The sequence below is a fragment of the Schistocerca serialis genome, chromosome 12 (assembly GCF_023864345.2).
Source record: "Schistocerca serialis cubense isolate TAMUIC-IGC-003099 chromosome 12, iqSchSeri2.2, whole genome shotgun sequence".
Lineage (NCBI taxonomy): Eukaryota > Metazoa > Arthropoda > Insecta > Orthoptera > Acrididae > Schistocerca > Schistocerca serialis.
The window spans coordinates 9,329,492-9,351,500 of NC_064649.1; the positions used below are offsets into that span (position 1 = coordinate 9,329,492).

The 22,009-nt window shown below is 44.6% G+C and overlaps 1 protein-coding gene across 1 annotated transcript in view; it reads right to left on the reverse strand.

Moving 5' to 3' along the window:
- Positions 1 to 22,009, reverse strand: part of LOC126428243 (synaptic vesicle glycoprotein 2A-like) — a 159,828-nt gene that overhangs the window by 18,474 nt on the left and 119,345 nt on the right. Inside the window, exon 9 of the mRNA XM_050090158.1 lies at positions 19,693 to 19,979. Within this exon, the coding sequence (XP_049946115.1) occupies positions 19,693 to 19,979 (287 nt within the window). The remainder of the gene's footprint in view (positions 1 to 19,692; positions 19,980 to 22,009) is intronic.

Below are 22,009 nucleotides of genomic sequence, written 5' to 3' on the forward strand. Positions count from 1 at the left end.
AAATTTGCCTCCTTCATACCATCTGGTAAGCAAGATCTGTGAGATAGGCGAAGTACCCTCATACTTCAAGAACAATATCACAATTCCAGTCCCAAAGAAATCAGGTGTTGACAGGTGTGAAATTGATCCAACTATCGCTTTAATAAGGTACTAACACGAATTCCTTACACACGAATGGGAAAACTGGTAGATGCCGACCTCGGGGAAGATCAGTTTGGATTCCGTAGAACTGGTGGAACACGCGAGGCAATACTGTCCCTACGACTCATCTTAGAAAGTAAATTAAGAAAAGGCAAACCTACGTTTCTAACATTTGTAGACTTACAGAAAGGTTTTGACAATGTTGACTGGAATACTCTCTTTCAAATTCTGAAGGTGGCAGCGGTAAAATACAGGGAGCTAAACGCTATTCACAATTTGTACAGAAATCAGATGGCAGTTATAAGAATCGAGGTGCACGAAAGAGAAGCATTGGTTGGGAAGGGAGTGAGACAGGGTTGTAGCCTATCCCCGATGTTATTCAATCTGTATACTGAGCAAGCAGTAAAGGAAACGAAAGAAAAATTTGAAGCAGCAACTAAAACGCATGGCGAAGAATTAAAAACTTTGAGGTTTGCCTACGACATTGTAATTCCGTCAGAGACAGCAAAGGACCTGGAAGAGCATTTGAACGGAGTGGACAGTGTCTTGAAAGGAGGATATAAGATGAACATCAACAAAAGTAAAACGAGGATACTGGAATGTAGTCTGATTAACTCAGGGCGGAATTAGATTAGCAAATGAGACACTTAAAGCAGTAGATGAGTTTTGCTATTTGGGGAGCAAAATAAGTTTGTGTAAATTCCTAAGGGACCAAACTGCGGAGATCATCGGTACCTACACCTGCATACTGTTTTAAACAACTGAAACTTACTTACGCTAAGTACAACACACACACCCATGCCCGAGGGAGGACTCGAACCTCCGGTGGGAGGGGCCGCGCAGTTCGTGTCGTGGCGCCCAATCCGCACGCAGGAAAGTAACTGATGATGGTCGAAGTAGAGAGGATAAAGTGTAGGCTGGCAATGGCGAGAAAAGCGTTTCTGAAGAAGAGAAATTTGTTAACATAAAGTACAGATTGAAGTGTCAGGAAGTCGTTTCTGAAAGTATTTGCATGGAGTGTAGCCACGTATGGAAGTGAAACATGGACGATAAATAGTTTAGACAAGAAGAAATGAGGTGCTACAGAAGGATGCTGAAGATTAGATGGGTAGATCACATAACTAATGAGGAAGTATTGAATAGGATGGGGAGAAGAGAAGTTTGTGGCACAACTTGACTAGAAGAAGGGATCGGTTGGCAGGACACGTTTTGAGGCATCAAGGGATCACCAATTTAGTATTGGACGGCGGCGTAGAGGGTAAAAATCATAGAGCGAGAGCAAGAGATGAATACACTAGGCAGATTAATAAGGATGTTGGCTGCAATAGTTACTCGGAGATGAAGAAGTTTGCAGAGGATTAAGTAGCATGAAGAGCTGCATCAAACCAGTCTCTGGACTGAAGACCACACCAACAAGTCGTACCTCATCTGTGTTACCACAGATCTCCTCTGTACTAAGACTGCAGTACACGTGAGGTGACAATTACGTCCACGCTCTGAGTGAAATTCTAATTAATGTTCACCAACCTGCAGTCTTCTACAATTGTTGTCCCCTGCACCGAAAACAACACGTAGGTCGCGAATCTGTTATCTTGAGGCTGTAATAAACTCTTAACGAGGAACCGCTATTGTATAAATAAATAAATTTTCAATTAATCTGTTTATACGGGATGCGACTCGCTTTTTATTAGCAGAATACGAGAAACTGCCCAATTACATTCCACTTTAAGAATCACAAATAACTTCTCGTCTTTACATTTTCATAAAAACAAGACGATGGACTGCATATTTGCGTAATTACTAACATGTTGTTCTACGTTACACATCCAAATAACCAGAGATTGCTAATTACGTCCTTAACCGATACCGACTAAGGCATACAACATGTCCGTATTCCGAAACTGCCGAACCAGTTCTGATCTTACAGCCGAACCACTTCCCCCGTCATGCAAGTTAGGTGCGATCCGAAGATCTCCGAAGAGCTTGATCTGCCTTTTCCTGTAGCAGTGTTCACAGATTTGAAATAACGGCATGACAGTCTGCTACTGAGAGGTACTTTTACATGAAATGAAAGTAAATACAAGGTTCAGTTTTTCTATGATTAGTAACCGAAGTTTATCAGTTTGGCGCCCAACTTTCGAACGCATCAGCCAATAGCGGAGGGGGGCCACAAATTAGGCGGTCCCTCTCACGATACCCACACCGAGCAAGCCACCTGTCATCGGTACCTCACAGCATGTTACGTCATCTTCCCACTGCTGTCTTCTCAGCTGCTCTAAGAAAAGCTTCTTGTATGTGAATATGTTGGCTGTTACCATGAGAAAACGATTGAATAATCAACGAAAGGATAACGTTCTACGAGTCGGGGCGTGGAATGTCAGAAGCTTGAACGTGGTAGGGAAACTAGAAAATCTGAAAAGGGAAATGCAAAGGCTCAATCTAGATATAATTGGGGTCAGTGAAGTGAAGTGGAAGGAAGACAAGGATTTCTGGTCAGATGAGTATCGGGTAATATCAACAGCAGCAGAAAATGGTATAACAGGTGTAGGATTCGTTATGAATAGGAAGGTAGGGCAGAGGGTGTGTTACTGTGAACAGTTCAGTGACCGGGTTGTTCTAATCAGAATCGACAGCAGACCAACACCGACAACGATAGCTCGGGTATACATGCCGACGTCGCAAACAGAAGATGAACAGATAGAGAAAGTGTATGAGGATATTTAAAGGGTAATGCAATATGTAAAGGGGGACGAAAATCTAATAGTCATGGGCGACTGGAATGCAGTTGTAGGGGAAGGAGTAGAAGAAAAGGTCACAGGAGAATATGGGCTTGGGACAAGGAATGAAAGAGGAGAAAGACTAATTGAGTTCTGTAACAAGTTTCAGCTAGTAATAGCGAATACCCTCTTCAAGAATCACAAGAGGAGGAGGTATATTTCGAAAAGGCCGGGAGATACGGGAAGATTTCAATTAGATTACATCATGGTCAGACAGAGATTCCGAAATCAGATACTGGATTGTAAGGCGTACCCAGGAGCAGATAGAGACTCAAATCACAATATAGTAGTGATGAAGAGCAGGCTGAAGTTCAAGACATTAGTCAGGAAGAATCAATACGCAAAGAAGTGGGATACGGAAGTACTAAGGAATGACGAGATACGTTTGAAGTTCTCTAACGCTATAGATACAGCAATAAGGAATAGCGCAGTAGGCAGTACAGTTGAAGAGGAATGGACATGTCTAAAAGGGGCCATCACAGAAGTTGGGAAGGAAAACATAAGTACAAAGAAGGTAGCTGCGAAGAAACCATGGGTAACAGAAGAATTACTTCAGTTGATTGATGAAAGGAGGAAGTACAAACATGTTCCGGGAAAATCAGGAATACAGAAATACAAGTCGCTGAGGAAAGAAATACATAGGAACTTCAGGGAAGCTAAGACGAAATGGCTGCAGGAAAAATGTGAAGACATCGAAAAAGATATGATTGTCGGAAGGACAGACTCTTCATACAGGAAAGTAAAAACACCTTTTGGTGACATTAAAAGCAACGGTGGTAACATTAAGAGTGCAACGGGAATTCCACTGTTAAATGCAGAGGAGAGAGCAGATAGGTGGAAATAATCCATTGAATGTCTCTATGAGGGTGAAGATTTGTCTTATGTGATAGAAGAAGAAACAGGAGTCGATTTAGAAGAGATAGGGGATCCAGTATTAGAATCGGAATTTAAAAGAGCTTTGGAGGACTTACGGTCAAATAAGGCAGAAGGGATAGATAACTTTCCATCAGAATTTCTAAAATCATTGGGGGAAATGGCAACAAAACGACTATTCACGTTGGTGTGTAGAATATATGAGTCTGGCGATATACCATCTGACTTTCGGAAAAGCATCATTCACACAATTCCGAAGACGGCAAGAGCTGACAAGTGCGAGAATTATCGCACAATCAGCTTAACAGCTCATGCATCGAAGCTGGTTATAAGAATAATATACAGAAGAATTGAAAAGAAAATTGAGAATGCGCTAGGTGACGATCAGTTTGGCTTTAGGAAAAGTAAAGGGACGAGAGAGGCTATTCTGACGTTACGGCTAATAATGGAAGCAAGGCTAAAGAAAAATCAAGACACTTTCATAGGATTTGTCGACCTGGAAAAAGCGTTCGACAATATAAAATGGTGCAAGCTGTTCGAGATTCTGAAAAAAGTAGGGGTAAGCTATAGGGAGAGACGGGTCATATACAATATGTACAACAACCAAGAGGGAATAATAAGAGTGGACGATCAAGAACGAAGTGCTCGTATTAAGAAGGGTGTAAGACAAGGTTGTAGCCTTTCGCCCCTACTCTTCAATCTGTACATCGAGGAAGCAATGATGGAAATAAAAGAAAGGTTCAGGAGTGGAATTAAAATACAAGGTGAAAGGATATCAATGATACGATTCGCTGATGACATTGCTATCCTGAGTGAAAATGAAGAAGAATTAAATGATCTGCTGAACGGAATGAACAGTCTAATGAGCACACAGTATGGTTTGAGAGTAAATCGGAGAAATACGAAGGTAATGAGAAGTAGTAGAAATGAGAACAGCGAGAAACTTAACATCAGGATTGATGGTCACGAAGTCAATGAAGTTAAGGAATTCTGCTACCTAGGCAGTAAAATAACCAATGACGGACGGAGCAAGGAGGACATCAAAAGCAGACTCGCTATGGCAAAAAAGGCATTTCTGGCCAAGAGAAGTCTACTAATATCAAATACCGACCTTAATTTGAGGAAGAAATTTCTGAGGATGTACGTCTGGAGTACAGCATTGTATGGTAGTAAAACATGGACTGTGGGAAAACCGGAACAGAAGAGAATCGAAGCATTTGAGATGTGGTGCTATAGACGAATGTTGAAAATTAGTTGGACTGATAAGGTAAGGAATGAGGAGGTTCTACGCAGAATCGGAGAGGAAAGGAATATGTGGAAAACACTGATAAGGAGAAGGGACAGGATGATAGGACATCTGCTAAGACATGAGGGAATGACTTCCATGGTACTAGAGGAAGCTGTAGAGGGCAAAAACTGTAGAGGAAGACAGAGATTGGAATACGTCAAGCAAATAATTGAGGACGTAGGTTGCAAGTGCTACTCTGAGATGAAGAGGTTAGCACAGGAGAGGAATTCGTGGCGGGCCGCATCAAACCAGTCAGTAGACTGATGACGAACAAAAAAAAAAAATCCAGAGATATTACAAGGGCAGTCATAAACACCAGTGACACAACAAAGCTCCATCTGCACATACATCGTCTACCATGAAATCTACCTGTTGTAGTTCTTACAACAGCCCCTGACGTCAAACTTGTTCAACCGATTTTTGAGTACTTTTAATCAGTGTGTGATGTTTCTTTTTTTTCGAATTTTATATTTTATTGGGCTGCTGTAATTAGCGAGCATAACTCGCATTCTTGAGCAGCGACTTGCAGTGATAGAGCGACGACCAGGGTGCGGTCCCCGTGATCGGAACACGGACAGCAATGATTTTTTAAAATATAACCACTTAGTCGGAGAAGTGAGTAACTACAGATTTGGTATGTAATACAACATATGCAGCATGCATCTTAGGAATTATATTAATTACAGGTAAAGTCCATGGCACAGTTGGTTGGTTGGGTATTTTGGGGAAGGAGACCAGACAGCGAGGTCATCAGTCTCATCGGATTAAGGAAGGACGGGGAAGGAAGTCGGCCGTGCCCTTTCACAGGAACCATCCCGGCATTTGCCTGGAGCGACTTAGGGAAATCACGGAAAACCTAAATCAGGATGGCCGGACGCGGGATTGAACCGTCGTCCTCCCGAATGCGAGTCCAGTGTGCTAACCACTGCGCCACCTCGCTCGCTCCCATGGCACACTTTGTACAGTCACTCACACACTCAACACAGTCCATATATCACAACTTCTTCCGATCGAAAATTTTAATCTGACTCATAACTGGATATCCGCTTCTTGCAGAAACTAGGCAACACTGACGTAGTCTTTTTTTGTTTTTAGTGAACACACCGTCATTTGGCTGTATAGTAGTTTAATTAATTTTCTTTACCGTCTGTTATGCGGTTTTCAAGTGACTGAGTTTATATCATTAACATATATTGCAATATATGTTAATGACATAAACTCAGTCACTTGAAATTGGCATTACCATATATTGCAATATATGGTAATGATATTATCACTTGAAAATGGCATGAAAGGCCGATACCTGGGTCATCATTAAAAAAACAATAGTGCAGTCAAATGGCGGTGACTTCATTTAAAAATTATTTTATGACTGATGACTGTTGCTCAGCAACATCAAAAACTATTTACTGGCGTAATCCGTTATGGTCAGCTGTCCTAACTGGTAGGTCACACATGTTCAAAATGGTTCATATGGCTCTAAGCACTATGTGACTTAACATCTGAGGTCATCAGTCCCCTAGACTTAGAACTACTTAAACCTAACTAACCTAACGACATCACATCACACACATCCATGCCCGAGGCGGGATTCGAACCTGCGACTGTAACAGCAGCGCTGTTCCGGACTGAAGCGCCTAGAACCGCACGGCCAGAGCGGCCGGCTTCACACATGTAGATTGAGGAATTCCTGCTCTGATCAAGGTATTAAGAAACTTGCCGCGTTGTCTCTCATAGCGTGAACACCCTGGTATCACATGGTAAAGATCTGCAATCTCAGTTGTGTGGACTTCGCAGTATGGAAATGGCTGAACTTTCATCCTAGAAAGATGTGAAGGGTAACATCCGTGACCCAGCCGGAAGCACTTTATGACAGTGGTCTCACGACTAGATAGCTCGATTTGGCAGAACCAAGGTTTTCGCGGAATACTCGGTTGTATTGTGGCATAATGTTTCCCTTTCGACTGTTGTGAGATCTCCGATGTGTGTGACCATTCTTGATGCGCCCAGCGACAGAACCTGTATGTGGAAGGCAGGTGTAGTGAGGTTTTGTCACGTGGTCCGCCATCACGTTACGTGAGATAGCGGAACGTTCCTTGATCCATAATAACTGGACACGTTTATGTTTACTTTCACACTGATAGAGTAACTTAATTACTTCGATTGCATTGCGGTTAGTGTTGTAGGCCCACTGCTGATTTTCCAGTGCACTCCTCGAATACGTGACAATAAGGAAGTCGTTGAACTTATTTGCGGCCTGTTGAAGGGCTTCCTTAATTGCAAGGGCTTCAGCTGTGAAGGTGCTGGCTTCCGTCGGTAGCTTAAACATAGTCCAAGATAGTGGGTCTCTGCAGAAGTAAGCAAAACTGGTGGCCTCTCTTGTTTTGGAGCTGTCAGTGAAGAGACAGCGGCAACGGACGTGCAATACGGCATAGACTTGCACCAGTGGGGTTCAGGATTATGAGCGAGCCAGCAGTGTGAATGCTACTCGGAGATTCTGAGCGCAAGGGAGCCACCGACATTTAGACGCAGAGCTAAAACATTTTCCTCGTCAAACATTAATAATTAAAAGCCACCTTGAGCATATTAAATGTCGGAGGGAGCCTAAGTGTCATTGAAGCTATGGTATTACCGTTGCCAATACGTAGAAAACAAACGACATTTATTTATCTCTCGACAACATCCGAATACTTCAGAACCCATACGAAGTGTATTCAGAATCTCTGTTGCACGGCAAGGTGTGCCAGCCGGCGTTAGGATCCAATACAGACCTGCTCTCTGTACCAGCTATGCTCTCAATTTTAAGTAATACTGAAATTCTTTGTGTTAACTGAGCGGGAGGAAGACGGTTCAAAAAATGTGCGAAATCTTATGGGACTTAACTGCTAGAGTCATCACTCTCTAAGCTTACACACTACTTAACCTAAATTATCCTAAGGACAAACACACACACCCATGCCCGAGGGAGGAAAACGTTAACCTGCAGCCTCAACTGGGAAGGTTCAAAATGGTTCAAATGGCTCTGAGCACTATGTGACTTAACATCTGAGGTCATCAGTCCCCTAGAACTTAGAACTACTTAAACCTAACTAACCTAAGGACATCACACACACCGATGCCCCACGCAGGATTCGAACCTGCGACCGTAGCGGTCGCGCGGTTCCGGACTGAAGCGCCTAGAACCGCATGGCCACGCAGGCCGGCAACTGGGAAGGAACGACCAGTTGTAAGGACTGTCGCCCGTACCACGTTCTACAGACCCGTGGCTGGACTGAGAAACTTTTGTAGGGTTTAGTACAACGGAGGGATCGTGCAAGTGTGCGGCCTTTGTCAAGTAGGATTACCAGAAGAGACTGAGAAAATCGAACGAAGAGTAACGTGTTTCGTCATACGGTATCGTCTGGATGGCACATAGCATTACTATGATGTTCAGCAAACTCCACTGGCAGTGGAGACGTTGTATATAACGGAAATTGTTTCTGCTGAAATTCCGAAGGAGTGCATTGCGAGAAGAGTCGGGCGACGTTTCAGTTCTTCCCACGTACGCCTCACGAAGTGAAGACAAAGAGTAAATCGGTTATATTGGAGCTAATGACGAGGTACACCGACGGACGTTCTCACCGAACGCCATTTGCGAATGCAAGACGGAAGGGGGGAATCGGCAGCGGCGGTGGCGGTGGCTTGCGGACGATAGACGTAGATGCAGGTGCAGGCGTACAGGTAAGGAAAGAGCCGTCCTAAAGCAGACCGAAATGGATTCCGAAAACATCGATCACGCGACACCACACTTTCCCTTTTTTCTCACACCTTGAATGTCTTGACTTCCGGAAGAGCATTTGACTTGGTAGCACACCCGCTCTGATTCATGAAAGTACGATCGTGCGGGGTACCGAGCAAGATTTGTGGCTGGGCTGAGGACTTTTAGGTGGGGAAGACGCAGCTGCCTAGTAAGCTAGTTTACTTGGTTCCACGTTCAGTAAATCACTATAAATACTATGACATGCACGTGTCAGTTGAACGGGAAATAGTGTGGAGGTGGTTGAATCGTTTATGTCTTCAAATGCAGAGTTTCTGCTTAGCAACCCATTCTATACCATACAGAAATTCCTGAATAGAAATAGACAATCACTATTACGGGAAAAAACATCTAAGTGGCCAGTATGTAGCTGCATGTACAATAATTTTGTGTCCTGCTTAAAACAAAATGGTGCATAATTAAATTTCTCTCCAGGCATTTGAACCTTATCTTTACCTACGAAAGGGAAAATAAGCTGAAGATGTGAACTGGTGTTGGGGGGTTCGAGATTCGACTAGGGTAGTCCGTGCAGCTATAGCCATAGAGCTGCGGTGGTGCGATAATCAGCACTCCTGCCTAGTAAGCGAGGAGACGCGGGTTCAAGACCTGGCTGTGGGACAAGATTTGATTCATTTCTTCAGCTTCCATCATTATCGTAAAATGGTACATCATTAAAAGAGAGTAAAAAGAGTAATTGGTCCATGGTCTAAAGCTGCAGGACGCTCATTGTAAGCATATTACCTTGAATAGATAGTCATCGATATACATAAAAGCACTTTCAGGTGTACCCAAGGAAGTGTGCTTAGACCGTTGTTATTCGTGTTGCATAATTATGACCTAGAAGACCACAGATTTCCAGTGGATGACGCATGTGTAGTACTGTCTGGAGAAGACCGCAAGAATTATGTCAGATGTTGCCAAGATTAGAAGCTGAAGCGAACACTGGCAACTTTCTTCAAATAGCCAGAAATGTAAAATTTTTCACATCACAAAACGAAAATGTGACTACAATGTCAATGAATCACACTTTAAATCAGTCAACTCGTAAAAAATATCTGAATTAACAGTTTGTTGGACTATACAATGGAAAGATCACATTGCCTCACTTGTAGCCAAGTGAGATGGCAGGTTGGATTAATAGACAGGGTACTGGGAAAACAAAGTCAGTCTTCCTTGTAGGAATCAACGTGGGTTCCATAAGCAACGATTGTGTGACACCCAGCCGGCTCTGTCATTCACAAGCCCCAGAAAGCAGTAGGTACCGGCACCCAGGTGGATGCCGCGTTCCTTGACTTCCGGAAGGCATTGCATACAGTTCCTCGCTGCCGCCTAATGAAAGAACTGTAAGCGTACGTAATATGACGCCAGCTGTGCGACTGCATTGAAGAGTTTCTAGCAGACAGAGCACAGCATGAAAACTGTCAAAGCGAGCAGTCTTCAGAGGTGACAGTAACTTCGGGCTTGCCTGAGGGGAGCGATATAGGGCCGTTACCTTCCACAACGTACGTAAATGACCTCGCAGACAACGTCGTAAGTTCCCTGAGGCTTTTCGCGGATGCTGCTGCCGCTTCATCCAAAGAAGTCGCGACGCTACAGAATCGCATCGAAATGCAGGAACATCTACAGAGCATCGGCGCTCGGTGCATGGAGTGGCAGCAGACCTTCAACATAAGTAAATCTAACATATTGCGTATACATAGACAGAAAGCCTTTCATACGTATGTGTAATAAATAAACAAATAAATAAATAAATTGTCAACCCACAGCCGCTCCTCTCATGTCTCTACCTAGCGTACAAGATAATTTCACAAATTTTCATTAATACACACACACACACACACACACACACACACACACACACACACACAGAGTATTGTCACTTGTTGGCCGGCCGGGGTGGCCGGGCGGTTCTAGGCGCTTCAGTCTGGAACCGTTTGCCTGCGAATCCTGCCTCGGGCATGGATGTGTGTGATGTCCTTAGGTTAGTTAGGTTTAAGTAGTTCTAAGTTCTAGGGGACTAATGACCTTAGCAGTTGAGTCCCATAGTGCTCAGAGCCATTTGAACCATTTGCATGGGTGTGTGTGATGTCCTTAGGTTAGTTAGGTTTAAGTAGTTCTAAGTTCTAGGGGACTGATGACCTCAGATGTTAAGTCCCATAGTGCTCTTAGCCATTCTAACCATTTTTGTCACAGGCTACGAAGTCTTTCGCGACGTGTTTCTTGAATAAAAATCTCTCGGTGTACATGCCGCGTCAATTGAGGATAAAAATTCCAAGCTTTCGACCACTACCTCCATGGTCGTCGTCAGGGCTAAAACGGACTGTCGTAAACTAGCGAGGCTCCCACTTTTCTATGCAAAAGACGGCTTCTCATTGGCTGGAATACGTCATAGCAACAGCGATATGGCGCGTAGCGAAGTGGTGCCCTCTACTTCCATAGATGTAGTTTCTATACCGCGTTGCTTGCAGCGCCATCCCTTGAATCAGGAGGCAAAGAGCGGGAAGTTTTCTTCTGCGATTTTTCTTTATCCAGTGCACTCTTCCAGGTGTTGCTAAGTGCATAACCATTGTCTCTGTTAAAGTTATTATCGCTAAGTCTAATTTCGACTGCTTCCCGGATCACAGAGTTTCGTTTCTTCAAATAAATTCTTATGCTTGTTAAGCTGGCTATGCTCAGCCACCGCTGATTTTTCCAAATACCTGTATTTCAGGTGGCGCTGGTGCTCGATGCAGCGGTCTGTAACGGTTCTAACAGACTGGCCCACGTAATTTTTGCCGCATTCGCAAGGAATACTACAAATTCCCTGCACCCTTAAGCTGAAACTGTCTTTGACTGGTCTCAACATTTCCTTAATTTTCATAGGTGGCCGGAAAATTGGTTTTATTCCTTGCCTCTTTAGGACTCTGCCTATTTTGCTTGTTGTAGCACCGCAAAATGGAAGCCGCGCTATGTGTTGGTCCTCTTCTTGTTTATGGACGACATCGTGTCTTACTTTCTTGGACAATACTGATTTAATTTCGCCGGCAGAATAACCATTCCTCTTGAAAACAGTCGTCAAATAGTTAATCTCGGGACTGAGGTGGTCCTTGTCGGAAATAGTCCTGGCTCTGGGTACTAAAGTATTGAGCATAGCTCTCTTCTGAGACGGATGATGGAAGCTGTGGCTATGCAGATGTAAGTCTGTATGCGTTTTTTCACAGGTTGGTCACACTCACAGCGTGAACGAAAACAAACGAATAGACATAAAAACTGTTACTGTGCGGAAAGAGAAACAGTTGACAAAAGTGGAGTGTAAATAATGCAGCATAAGAAATACTGCACAATGGCAAAACCTGCCAAGTGCAAATGCGTATCGAAGTCTTTTGTCATCAACCGCTGCTAGCAAGTAGGGAAGGAGCAGAATATGCAAAGAAACGCCATAAATAACTTGCACACCAACTTTATAAAGGAAACGTTGTTTTTAAGCTAAAACAACAAAAAATGTACGAAACTATGTATCCACTTTGCAGAATAACCACGGAAGATGCTTTATAAATAAATTCTTTTAATTAAATTGCAGTCAGATAAAGATGGTTAACTAATAGTAACAGAGAATGACCTTGTATTGCATGATTACATGACTGCAGAACAATCACTGGAAGCAGTTAATTCCATAAAATATCTAGGGGTATGCATACGGAGCGATTTAAAGTGGAACGACCACATAAATATAGTCCCGAATAAGGCAGATGCCAGACAAAACCACTCGAAGATTCCTCAGGAAATGTAGTCCGTCAACAAAAGAAGTAGCTTCCAAAACATTCGTTCAGTCAATACTTGAACATTGCTCTTCAGTGTGGGGGCCGTGCCAGATAGGCTTTGTAGAGGAAATAGTGGAAGATCCAAAGAAGAGGAGCACGTTTTGTTACAGGCTCATTTAGTAAGAGATGTTCAACGAAATCCAGTGGCAGACGCTGCAAGAAAGGCGTTCTGCGTCGCGGTGTGGTTTACAGTTAAAGTCCAGAGAGCGAATGTTCCTGCAAGAGTCAACTAATATGTTACTTCCTCTTATGTATATCTCGCGAAAAGAGCATGAAGGCACAATTAGAGAGCTTTAAGCCCACACTTAAGATTTCCGGTAATCATTCTTGCGGCGAACTACTCGCGACTGGAACGGCAGAGGGGGGAAGTGAGAGGGGTACAGAAAAAATGGTTCAAATGGCTCTGAGCACTATGGGGCTTAACATCTGTGGTCATCAGTCCCCCAGAACTTAGAACTACTAAAACCTAACTAACCTAAGGACGTCACACATCCATGCCCGAGGCAGGATTCGAACCTGCGACCGTAGCAGTCGCGCGGTTCCTGACTGAGCGCCTAGAACCGCATGGCTACCGTGGCCGGCTGAGTACAGAAAGCACCCTTCGCCATACACAGCCCAATAGCTTGCGGGGCGTGTGGATGTAGATTTAGATCTGCCACCCATGCTAGAATACTGCTCAAGGGTGCGGGAACCCTACCAAATAGGACTAACTGGGAATACTGAACGTACACGAAGAAGACAAGCACAAACGGTGGCAGTGTCGTTCGACGCAAACGAGCGAGTCACGGAGGCGATGAACAAACTGAACTGACAGATGGCTGAAGACACACGCAAACTACCGAACGAAACCCTTGTTACAAATTCTGAAAATGTCATAGTAATGCCCTGAACTGTTACTTAAATACTTTATTTATACAACCAATTTCAGTTGTCTCAACGTCATCAGGCTCATAAAATTATTCACAGCGTCATACTGGGCGAAATATAGAATTGGTGTCGTCAGGTGATAAAACCGTGAACAATACACTGTTATCGTGTCGTAATACAAATTACGTCGTCAGTCTTCATAGACTGAGGACGTAATTTGTTTTACAACACGATAACAGTGTAGTTCTCATGATTTTATTACCCGGCGACAAGGATTTTATATTTCGCCTAACATGACGCTGTGGATACTTTTATGAACCTGATTATGGTCAAACAACTGAAACTGGTTGTATAAATAAAGTCTTTTTCCAGCAAATCGAAGTATTATATGACATTTTTAAAATATGTAAGAGCTGTGGGGCGTCACTTCCTGAAAATATATTCCTACTTACAAACTTGAAGCACCAATATTAAATGAAGAATCAAGGAATATACCGAAGCCTCTCACATATTTCTCTCGTAGGGGTTATGAAGACGATTGGATTAATTACGGCGCACACGGAGGAGATAAACAATCATACTGCCTGTGCATAATACGTAAATGGGACAGGAAGAAGCCCTAATAATTGGAACTGTGGGAAGTACCTTCTATCATACACTTGACAGTAGTTTGCAGAGTACAGATACTGGTGTAATAATTCTGGTCGAGATGGGCTTCGCTGGGTATGTCCACAGGTCTGTTCCGGTCCATGAGTCTCCTGTGATAACGCAAGACATCTGACTTGGTATCCACTCAGTTCTCACTGGCAGGAGATGGTTGAGTCATATTCGGTTGTATTTTTCGATTTTTTCTAGAAAATAATACATTCAATTCTCTTCTAGTATAGGATCGTTTTTTTTTTCTTTATTGTTATTTTAAACCCGTACAACAGGCAGGCTGTCAGCAGCATTCTACGCTGCTCTTCAGCCATAGGATACACAATGAGAAGAAACACTGAGAAGACACATAAGTTACAGAACGGTGGGCAATAAAACAGGAGACACATAAAGACAAACCGAGCGAGGTGGCGCAGTGGTTAGCACACTGGACTCGCATTCGGGAGGACGACGGTTCAATCCCGTCTCCGGCCATCCTGATTTAGGTTTTCCGTGATTTCCCTAAATCGTTTCAGGCAAATGCCGGGATGGTTCCTTTGAAAGGGCACGGCCGATTTCCTTCCCAATCCTTCCCTAACCCGAGCTTGCGCTCCGTCTCTAATGACCTCGTTGTCGACTGGACGTTAAACACTAACCACCACCACCACATAAAGACAAACACAGAGCCGTTCACACTCGACGATAATCCACACTGCAAACTGTTGATACGACGCACAAATACTGAAGAAGACGATGGCACTGGTGAACGATGGAGTGTGACGGTGAACACTGAACACTAAACACGACGGCACACACGAGACACTGATGGCGGTGATCTCCGGCGCGCGAATGTCCACGTAGCGTGTGCGAGTCCGGGGACCTGCCAAGAGGGGAACAGGGGTGAAGTGGGGGAGAGGGGAGAACAAGGATGCCAATGGCTGAGGAGACGGGGGCAGGAGGAGAGGGACAGGGGAGGGGAAGCCCGGGGGAGGAGAGGGGGAGAAAGGGAGGAGGGAGGGAAAAGGGAGAGAAGGGAGGGAGGGTGCCCAGAGGAGCAAGCACAGGAGGAGGGTGGGAGGATCAAAGTTGGTAGGAGGGGTAGATGGAGGGGAGGAGGGCATCATCAGGGAGAGGAGCTGGCGGAAGCCACCTTGGGAGAGGGTAAGGAGGGTGGAGAGATGGAGACCAGGTGGGATGTGGGAATACAGGCGCGGCAGCGGGCGGGGGTGGGAGAGGATCGGGGAGACGAGCGGGTGAGGAGGATCGAGTTTACGGGAGGTGTACAGGATCCGTATCCTTTCAAGGAAATGGAGGAGGTGGGGGAAGGGGATGAGATCATACAGGATCCGCGTGGGGGAGGGGAGACGGATGCGACAGGTGAGGCGGAGAGCATGACGTTCAAGGATTTGGAGGGATTTATAAAAGGGGGGGGCAGAGATCCAAGCCAGATGGGCATAACAAAGGATAGGGCGGATGAGGGATTTATAGGTGTGGAGGATGGTGGAGGGGTCCAGACCCCACGTACGGCCGGAGAGGAGCTTGAGGAGACTGACTCAGGAGCGTGCCTTGGCTTGGATTGTCCGGAGGTGGGGAGTCCAGGAGAGGTGACGGTCGAGGGTGACGCCAAGGTACTTAAGGGTGGGAGTGAGGGTAATAGGACGGCCATAGATGGTGAGATAGAAATCAAGGAGGCGGAAGGAAGGGGTGGTTTTGCCTACAATGATCGCCTGGATTTTGGAGGGATTGATCTTGAGCAACCACTGGTTGCACCAAGTGGTGAACCAGTCAAGATGGGATTGGAGAAGGTGTTGGGAGCGCTGCAGGGTGGGGGCAAGGGCAAGGAAGGCGGTGTCATCGGCAAACTGGAGAAGGTGGACGGGGGGGTGACGGCGGCGGCATGTCCGCCGTGTATAAAAGGTACAGAAGGGGGGAGAGAACGGAGCCTTGGGGCACACCGGCGGAGGGGAAAAAGGTGTAGGAATCTGTGTTATGGATGGTGACATAGGCAGGACGGCGGGAGAGAAAGGAGCCGATCAGACGGACGTAGTTAATGGGAAGGGCGAAGGTTTGGAGCTTGAAGAGGAAAGTGGAATGCCATACGCGGTCATAAGCACGTTCGAGGTCCAGGGAGAGGAAGATTGCGGAGCGACGGGAGTTAAGCTGGTCGGAAAGGAGATAAGTGAGGTGAAGGAGAATAGGATCGTTTAACATATTTTTATTTATTACAACGTTTCGACAACTTCCACTGTCAAATCTGTGTTTCAGATTAAAGCTAGATAAGTATGAGAACTGCTATAAACTCTTTACCAGTCGTCAAAAGTAATAATTCACACACCAAATTTTAAATGAATTTTATAATTTGACTTAAGGAGTATGTAATTATAAAATCTGGTTGTCATTTTAATTTATATGCCGAGAAAACAAAGAAGACAACGTATTCTTCAGTAGCGCTACCTCTCGGCTACCACGCGTAGTTCACTAGACTTTTGAATCTAGCTGGCGACGCCACACTTGGGTAGGTTTTATTGCTACTGATACTGAAGTTCTTTGCACGAGTTCAGAGTATTATTGGCACAATTTTTAATTTTGGAAAAATTCAGTCATTAAGATAGACGATATGGCGATAACATCATCCAATTTCTGGTATTTTTAAATTTTGACATGTGCTGAAGCACGGTACTTTCGCAGTGTTCCACTTGAAAATTGTGAGCATGACTTTTATAAATAAATAATTTTAATGCAGTAAGAGAGAGGCACACCAATGAAACGTTTTATGGCTGTGAAACCTGCGCAAGGCTAGACAGTCAGAGCTATACTAGTTACGATTACATTCCTTGAAAAACAAATGTACTTGTTCAGTATACAGAATTCTTAGAACGTGATTATGAAACACGTTGCTGATTTCACACATCAAACGCTTTGTGTTGCACGCTTTTGAACTTCGAAACTCTTACCTGAACTCCGGAACGTGTAAGAATGTTAGGAGGTACATAATAACGTTTGTAGCTACTAGGGCGAGAAAACACAGGAGCAAAAGGTTATGTACAACTTGTACAGAAACCAGATTACAGTTACCAAAGTCCTGTTGTGTGATGTCCTTAGGTTAGTTAGGTTTAAGTAGTTCTAAGTTCTAGGGGACTGATGACCATAGATGTTAAGTCCCATAGTGCTCAGAGCCATTTGAACCATTTAGTTACCAAAGTCCAAGGACACGAAAGGGAGCCAGTGGTCGAGAAGGGAGTCAGAAGACGTTGTAACCTATCCTCCAAGTCATTTAAACTGTATTCTGGGCGAGCAGTAAAGAAAACCAAGGAGAAATATGAAATGGGAATTAAGGTTGAAGAAAAATCAAAATTTCAGGCATTACCTCTCACCACCGACAAAGCAGTGGCCGACGGCCTTCACTTAACGACAGAGAGCAGCGGCGTTAAGGTAGAGTAGTCAGCGCTAACAGACGAGCAACACCACGTGAAATAGTCGATGTGGGACGTATCCGTTAGGACAGTGAAGCGAGATTTGGCCTTAATGGACTATGGCAGGCGACGATGCGAGCGCCTTTGCTAACAGCACGACAGCCCGTGCAGCGGCCCTGCAGGGCTCATGACCATACCGGTTGGACCCTAGGTGACTGGAAAACCGTGGCGTCGTCACACGAGTCCCGATTTCAGTTGAGAAGAGCTGACGATAGTGTTGGAGTGTGGCACAGACCACAGGAAAACATACACCCAGGCTGTCAACAGGGCACTGCGGAAGCTGGTGGTGGCTCCATAATGGTGCGAGCTGTGTTTGCAAGGAATGGGCTGTGTCCTCTGGTGTAACTTAAGCGACCATTGCCTGGAAATCGTTATGCTGGGCAACTTGGAGACCATTTGCAGCCGTTCGTGAACTTCATGTTGCCAAACAAGTATGGAATTTTTATGGATGATAGTGCGCTATGTCACCGGGCCACAATTCTTCGCGATTGGTTTAAAGAACGTTCTGGGCAATTCGAGCTATTGACTTGGCCAACCAGGTCGCCCGGCATGAATCCTATCGAACATTTGTGGAACACAATTGAGCGGTCAGTTCGTGCACGACACCCTTTGACGGCAACACTTTCGCGGTTGGCAGTGTGGCTCAGTATTTCTGCAGGGGACTTCCAGCGACTTGTTGAGTCCACGCCACGTCAAATTGCTGCACTACGCCGGGCAAAAGGAGGTCCGACACGATACAAGGGAGGATCCTGCGACTTTTGTCACCTCAGTGTATACGGAAGTGAAGTGTCGACGAGAAACAAAAAAATTATTCAAATGGCTCTAACCACTATGGTACTTAACATCTAAGGTCATCAGTCCCCTAGAACTTAGAACTACTTAAACCTAACTAACCTAAGGACAGCACACACATCCATGCCCGAGGCAGGATTCGAACCTGCGACCGCAGCAGCAGCATGGTTCCGGACTGAAGCGCCTAGAACCACTCGGTCACAACCGTCGGCGACGAGAAACATTACAGACGAGAAGAGAACAGAAATTTTTGAGATGTTGTGCTGGCAAGAGTGTTGGAGTTTGGATGGATATATCTGATAAGTAGTGGCGAGGTACTGATTCATATTGCTTAGAAAAGCAATTTATATCCCTGTTTGACTGAAGGAATATATATAAATGGCCTAGTAGATAGTGTCAGAAGTTCCATGCGGCTTTTCGCGGATGATGCTGTAGTATACAGAGAAGTTGCAGCATTAGAAAATTGCAGCGAAATGCAGGAAGATCTGCAGTGGATAGGCACTTGGTGCAGGGAGTGGCAACTGACCCTTAACATAGACAAATGTAATGTATTGCGAATACATTAAAAGAAGGATCCTTTATTGTGTTATATGATAGCGGAACAAACACTGGTAGCAGTTACTTCTGTAAAATATCTGGGAGTATGCGTGCGGAACGATTTGAAGTGGAACGATCATATAAAATTAATTGTTCGTAAGGAGGGTGCCAGCTTGGGATTCATTGGGAGAGTCCTTAGAAAATGTAGTCCATCAACAAAGGAGGTGGCTTACAAAACACTCGTTCGACCTATACTTGAGTATTGCTCATCAGTGTGGGATCCGTACCAGGTCGGGGTGACGGAGGAGGTAGAGAAGATCCAAAGAAGAGCGGCGCGTTTCGTCACAGGGTTATTTGGTAAGCGTGATAGTGCTTTGGAGATGTTTAGCAAACTCGAGTGGCAGACTCTGCAAGAGAGGCGCTCTGCATCGCGGTGTAGCTTGCTGTCCAGGTTTCGAGAGGGTGCGTTTCTGGATGAGGTATCGAATGTATTGCTTCCGCCTACTTATACCTCCCGAGGAGATCACGAATGTAAAATTAGTGCGCGCGGAGGCTTTCCGGCAGTCGTTCTTCCCGCGAACCATGCGTGACTGGAAGAGGAAAGGGAGGTAATGACAGCGGCACGTAAAGTGCCCTCTGCCACACACTCGCGCAGGACAGACTTCCGTGGGCAACAGCATCAGGACACCGCGATGGGGGCGCGCCTACTTACCGATGATGGTCTTCTTGGTGACGACCCTGATGATGAAGCTGACGGAGATGTAGGCGACGGCCGACCCCGCCCCCGTGATGAGGGAGTTCTGGAAGCTGGTCACACTCACGGTGGCCACACACGACGCCGCTCCTGGAACTGCATCTTCCGCTCCAGCGGCGAGGGACGCCTCTTCCGACCAGGAGCTATTCCCCAGCACAGCCGCGAGAGCCTCTGCCGTCACGTTGGCACCGGCGTCCGGCTCTGTCCAGTTACCCACCATGGAACCCAGCGCGTCGAAAAACTGACTGGAACACAGTGTGCACATTGAACAGTCGTCATGGGTTTAAGCTGCTGTGAAAATTGTTGACACTGGTGGACAGTTGCCAGGTTAACTATCCGATAAAAGTCGACGAGCTCACAGAAAGGAATTAATAGTTTAATCTGCCATACAAATCGAGATCACTAGACACGCGATCTTAATTTAAATTAATCCATCAGGTTCGAAGGACTATGTGAGTCAATACTTAAAACGTATATAGATTTAAAAACATAAAACAGATGAACTATATAACGTACTCCGCTGTTTGATTCACCCCGTCACGTTAATCCTTCCTGTGCAAGACTCTCCGTCTCTGCAGCCTACAAGTAACTGAGCCACTTTACTGTAGGCAAGCTTTAGTCTGCAATTTTTTTCCTCCACACTTCCCTCCAGTGCCAAATTAACTATTGTTTTACGGCTCTGGATCTGATTTCTGAGGTTATCCCTTGGTTGAGTCCATAGGATGAAACATGAATCGACATCACTTTATAGAATCTCATGATGATCTCTTTTTGTAATTTATGGCCCAATGTTCTGCTAATGGTATCAAGACACTTTGGAATGTGTCTATTTTATTTTCAGTATCACAGTCAGCTTAAATAAGAGGTTTGAGAGACTTGGTCTAAAACTCAATCTCCGAAAACAATTTTTGTTCTCACTGGATATTTTCCTCGGAATGCTATTATTTTCATTTTATTACCAAAAATCGTAAAGTTGTATTTCTCGCATATTTCATTCATCTGGGTTCTTTGGAGGTCATCTTCATTCTTTTGATAAACAACGATATCATTTGCAAAAGAAAAGTACATTCAGGTGTTCGTCATTCATTTTTTTTTTTTTTACTGTACATTTCCATTGATGAAGAACGAAGTCACTGTAGACATTAAAAATGGTGGGTGTCTAACTCCTTGGTTGATATTTGTTTCTTCTAATCGATTCGTACCTCTGTAGGAGACGAGGTTTCTAAGAAAGACGGAAGGCTGCACAAGAAGAAACACGGTTAGAAATGAGGATGTTACAACACAATTAAATATTTTTAATGTGAATGAAACAATTCAAAAATATCGTGAAAATTGGAGGCATCATCTTATGAGAACACCAATTAACACAATCTCCCAGGAGATCCTGAACTACACGCCGAATGGGGTAAGAGATATCGGAAGACCTCGAAAAAGATGGGGAATGATTTTGTTCGTTTGTGACTTCGAAACATACATTAGCCTAATCCTCGAAAGAAAAAAATGATCGCCATCTAATCCTCATGGTTGTGCTGCAGTGCCACGTATCAAACGATTCAGTTGCATTCTTGTTCCAGGTTTCAGTTCAACATAGGACTACACTGCAAATAAATATTTTCAGGAAATACTTCTTCATACTTATGATTGTATTTCATGTTAACAATTTTCTCTTGGCAAGACGAGCTGTTCTTGTTTTTGGTAGTCTGTACTTTAATACCATTTACTTGTGCGATCTAAATCCTCCAGTACCACCTCATATTATACTACTATATAGCATTATCCCTGTTCTACATCTTTCAAAAAAATGATTCAAATGGCTCTGAGCACTATGGGACTTAACTTCTGAAGTAATCAGTCCCCTAGAACTTAGAACTACTTAAACCTAACTAACCTAAGGACATCACACACATCCATGCCCGAGGCAGGATTCGAACCTCCGACCGTAGCGGTCGCGCGGTTCCAGCCTGTAGCGCCTAGAACCGCTCGGTCACCCCGGCCGGCCTGTTCTACATCTGTTGATGTTCATCATGTAATGTAATCCTCCAAGTCTTTCTCGTTTCTGTCAGAATTTCAGTCTCATGGCCAAACTTAAAGTTTTTTTTTTATTTGCTCTTTAAAAACACGTTTCCCTAATTTTCCGTTGATGTCACTTACTGCTGGCTCAATGTACAGAATGAATAACACAGGGGATAGGCTACAACCATGTCTCACGCCCTTCTCAGTTTCAGCTTCCTTGCAACAACGATCTCGTTTCTGTAAGCACTGAAGAAAACGTGTT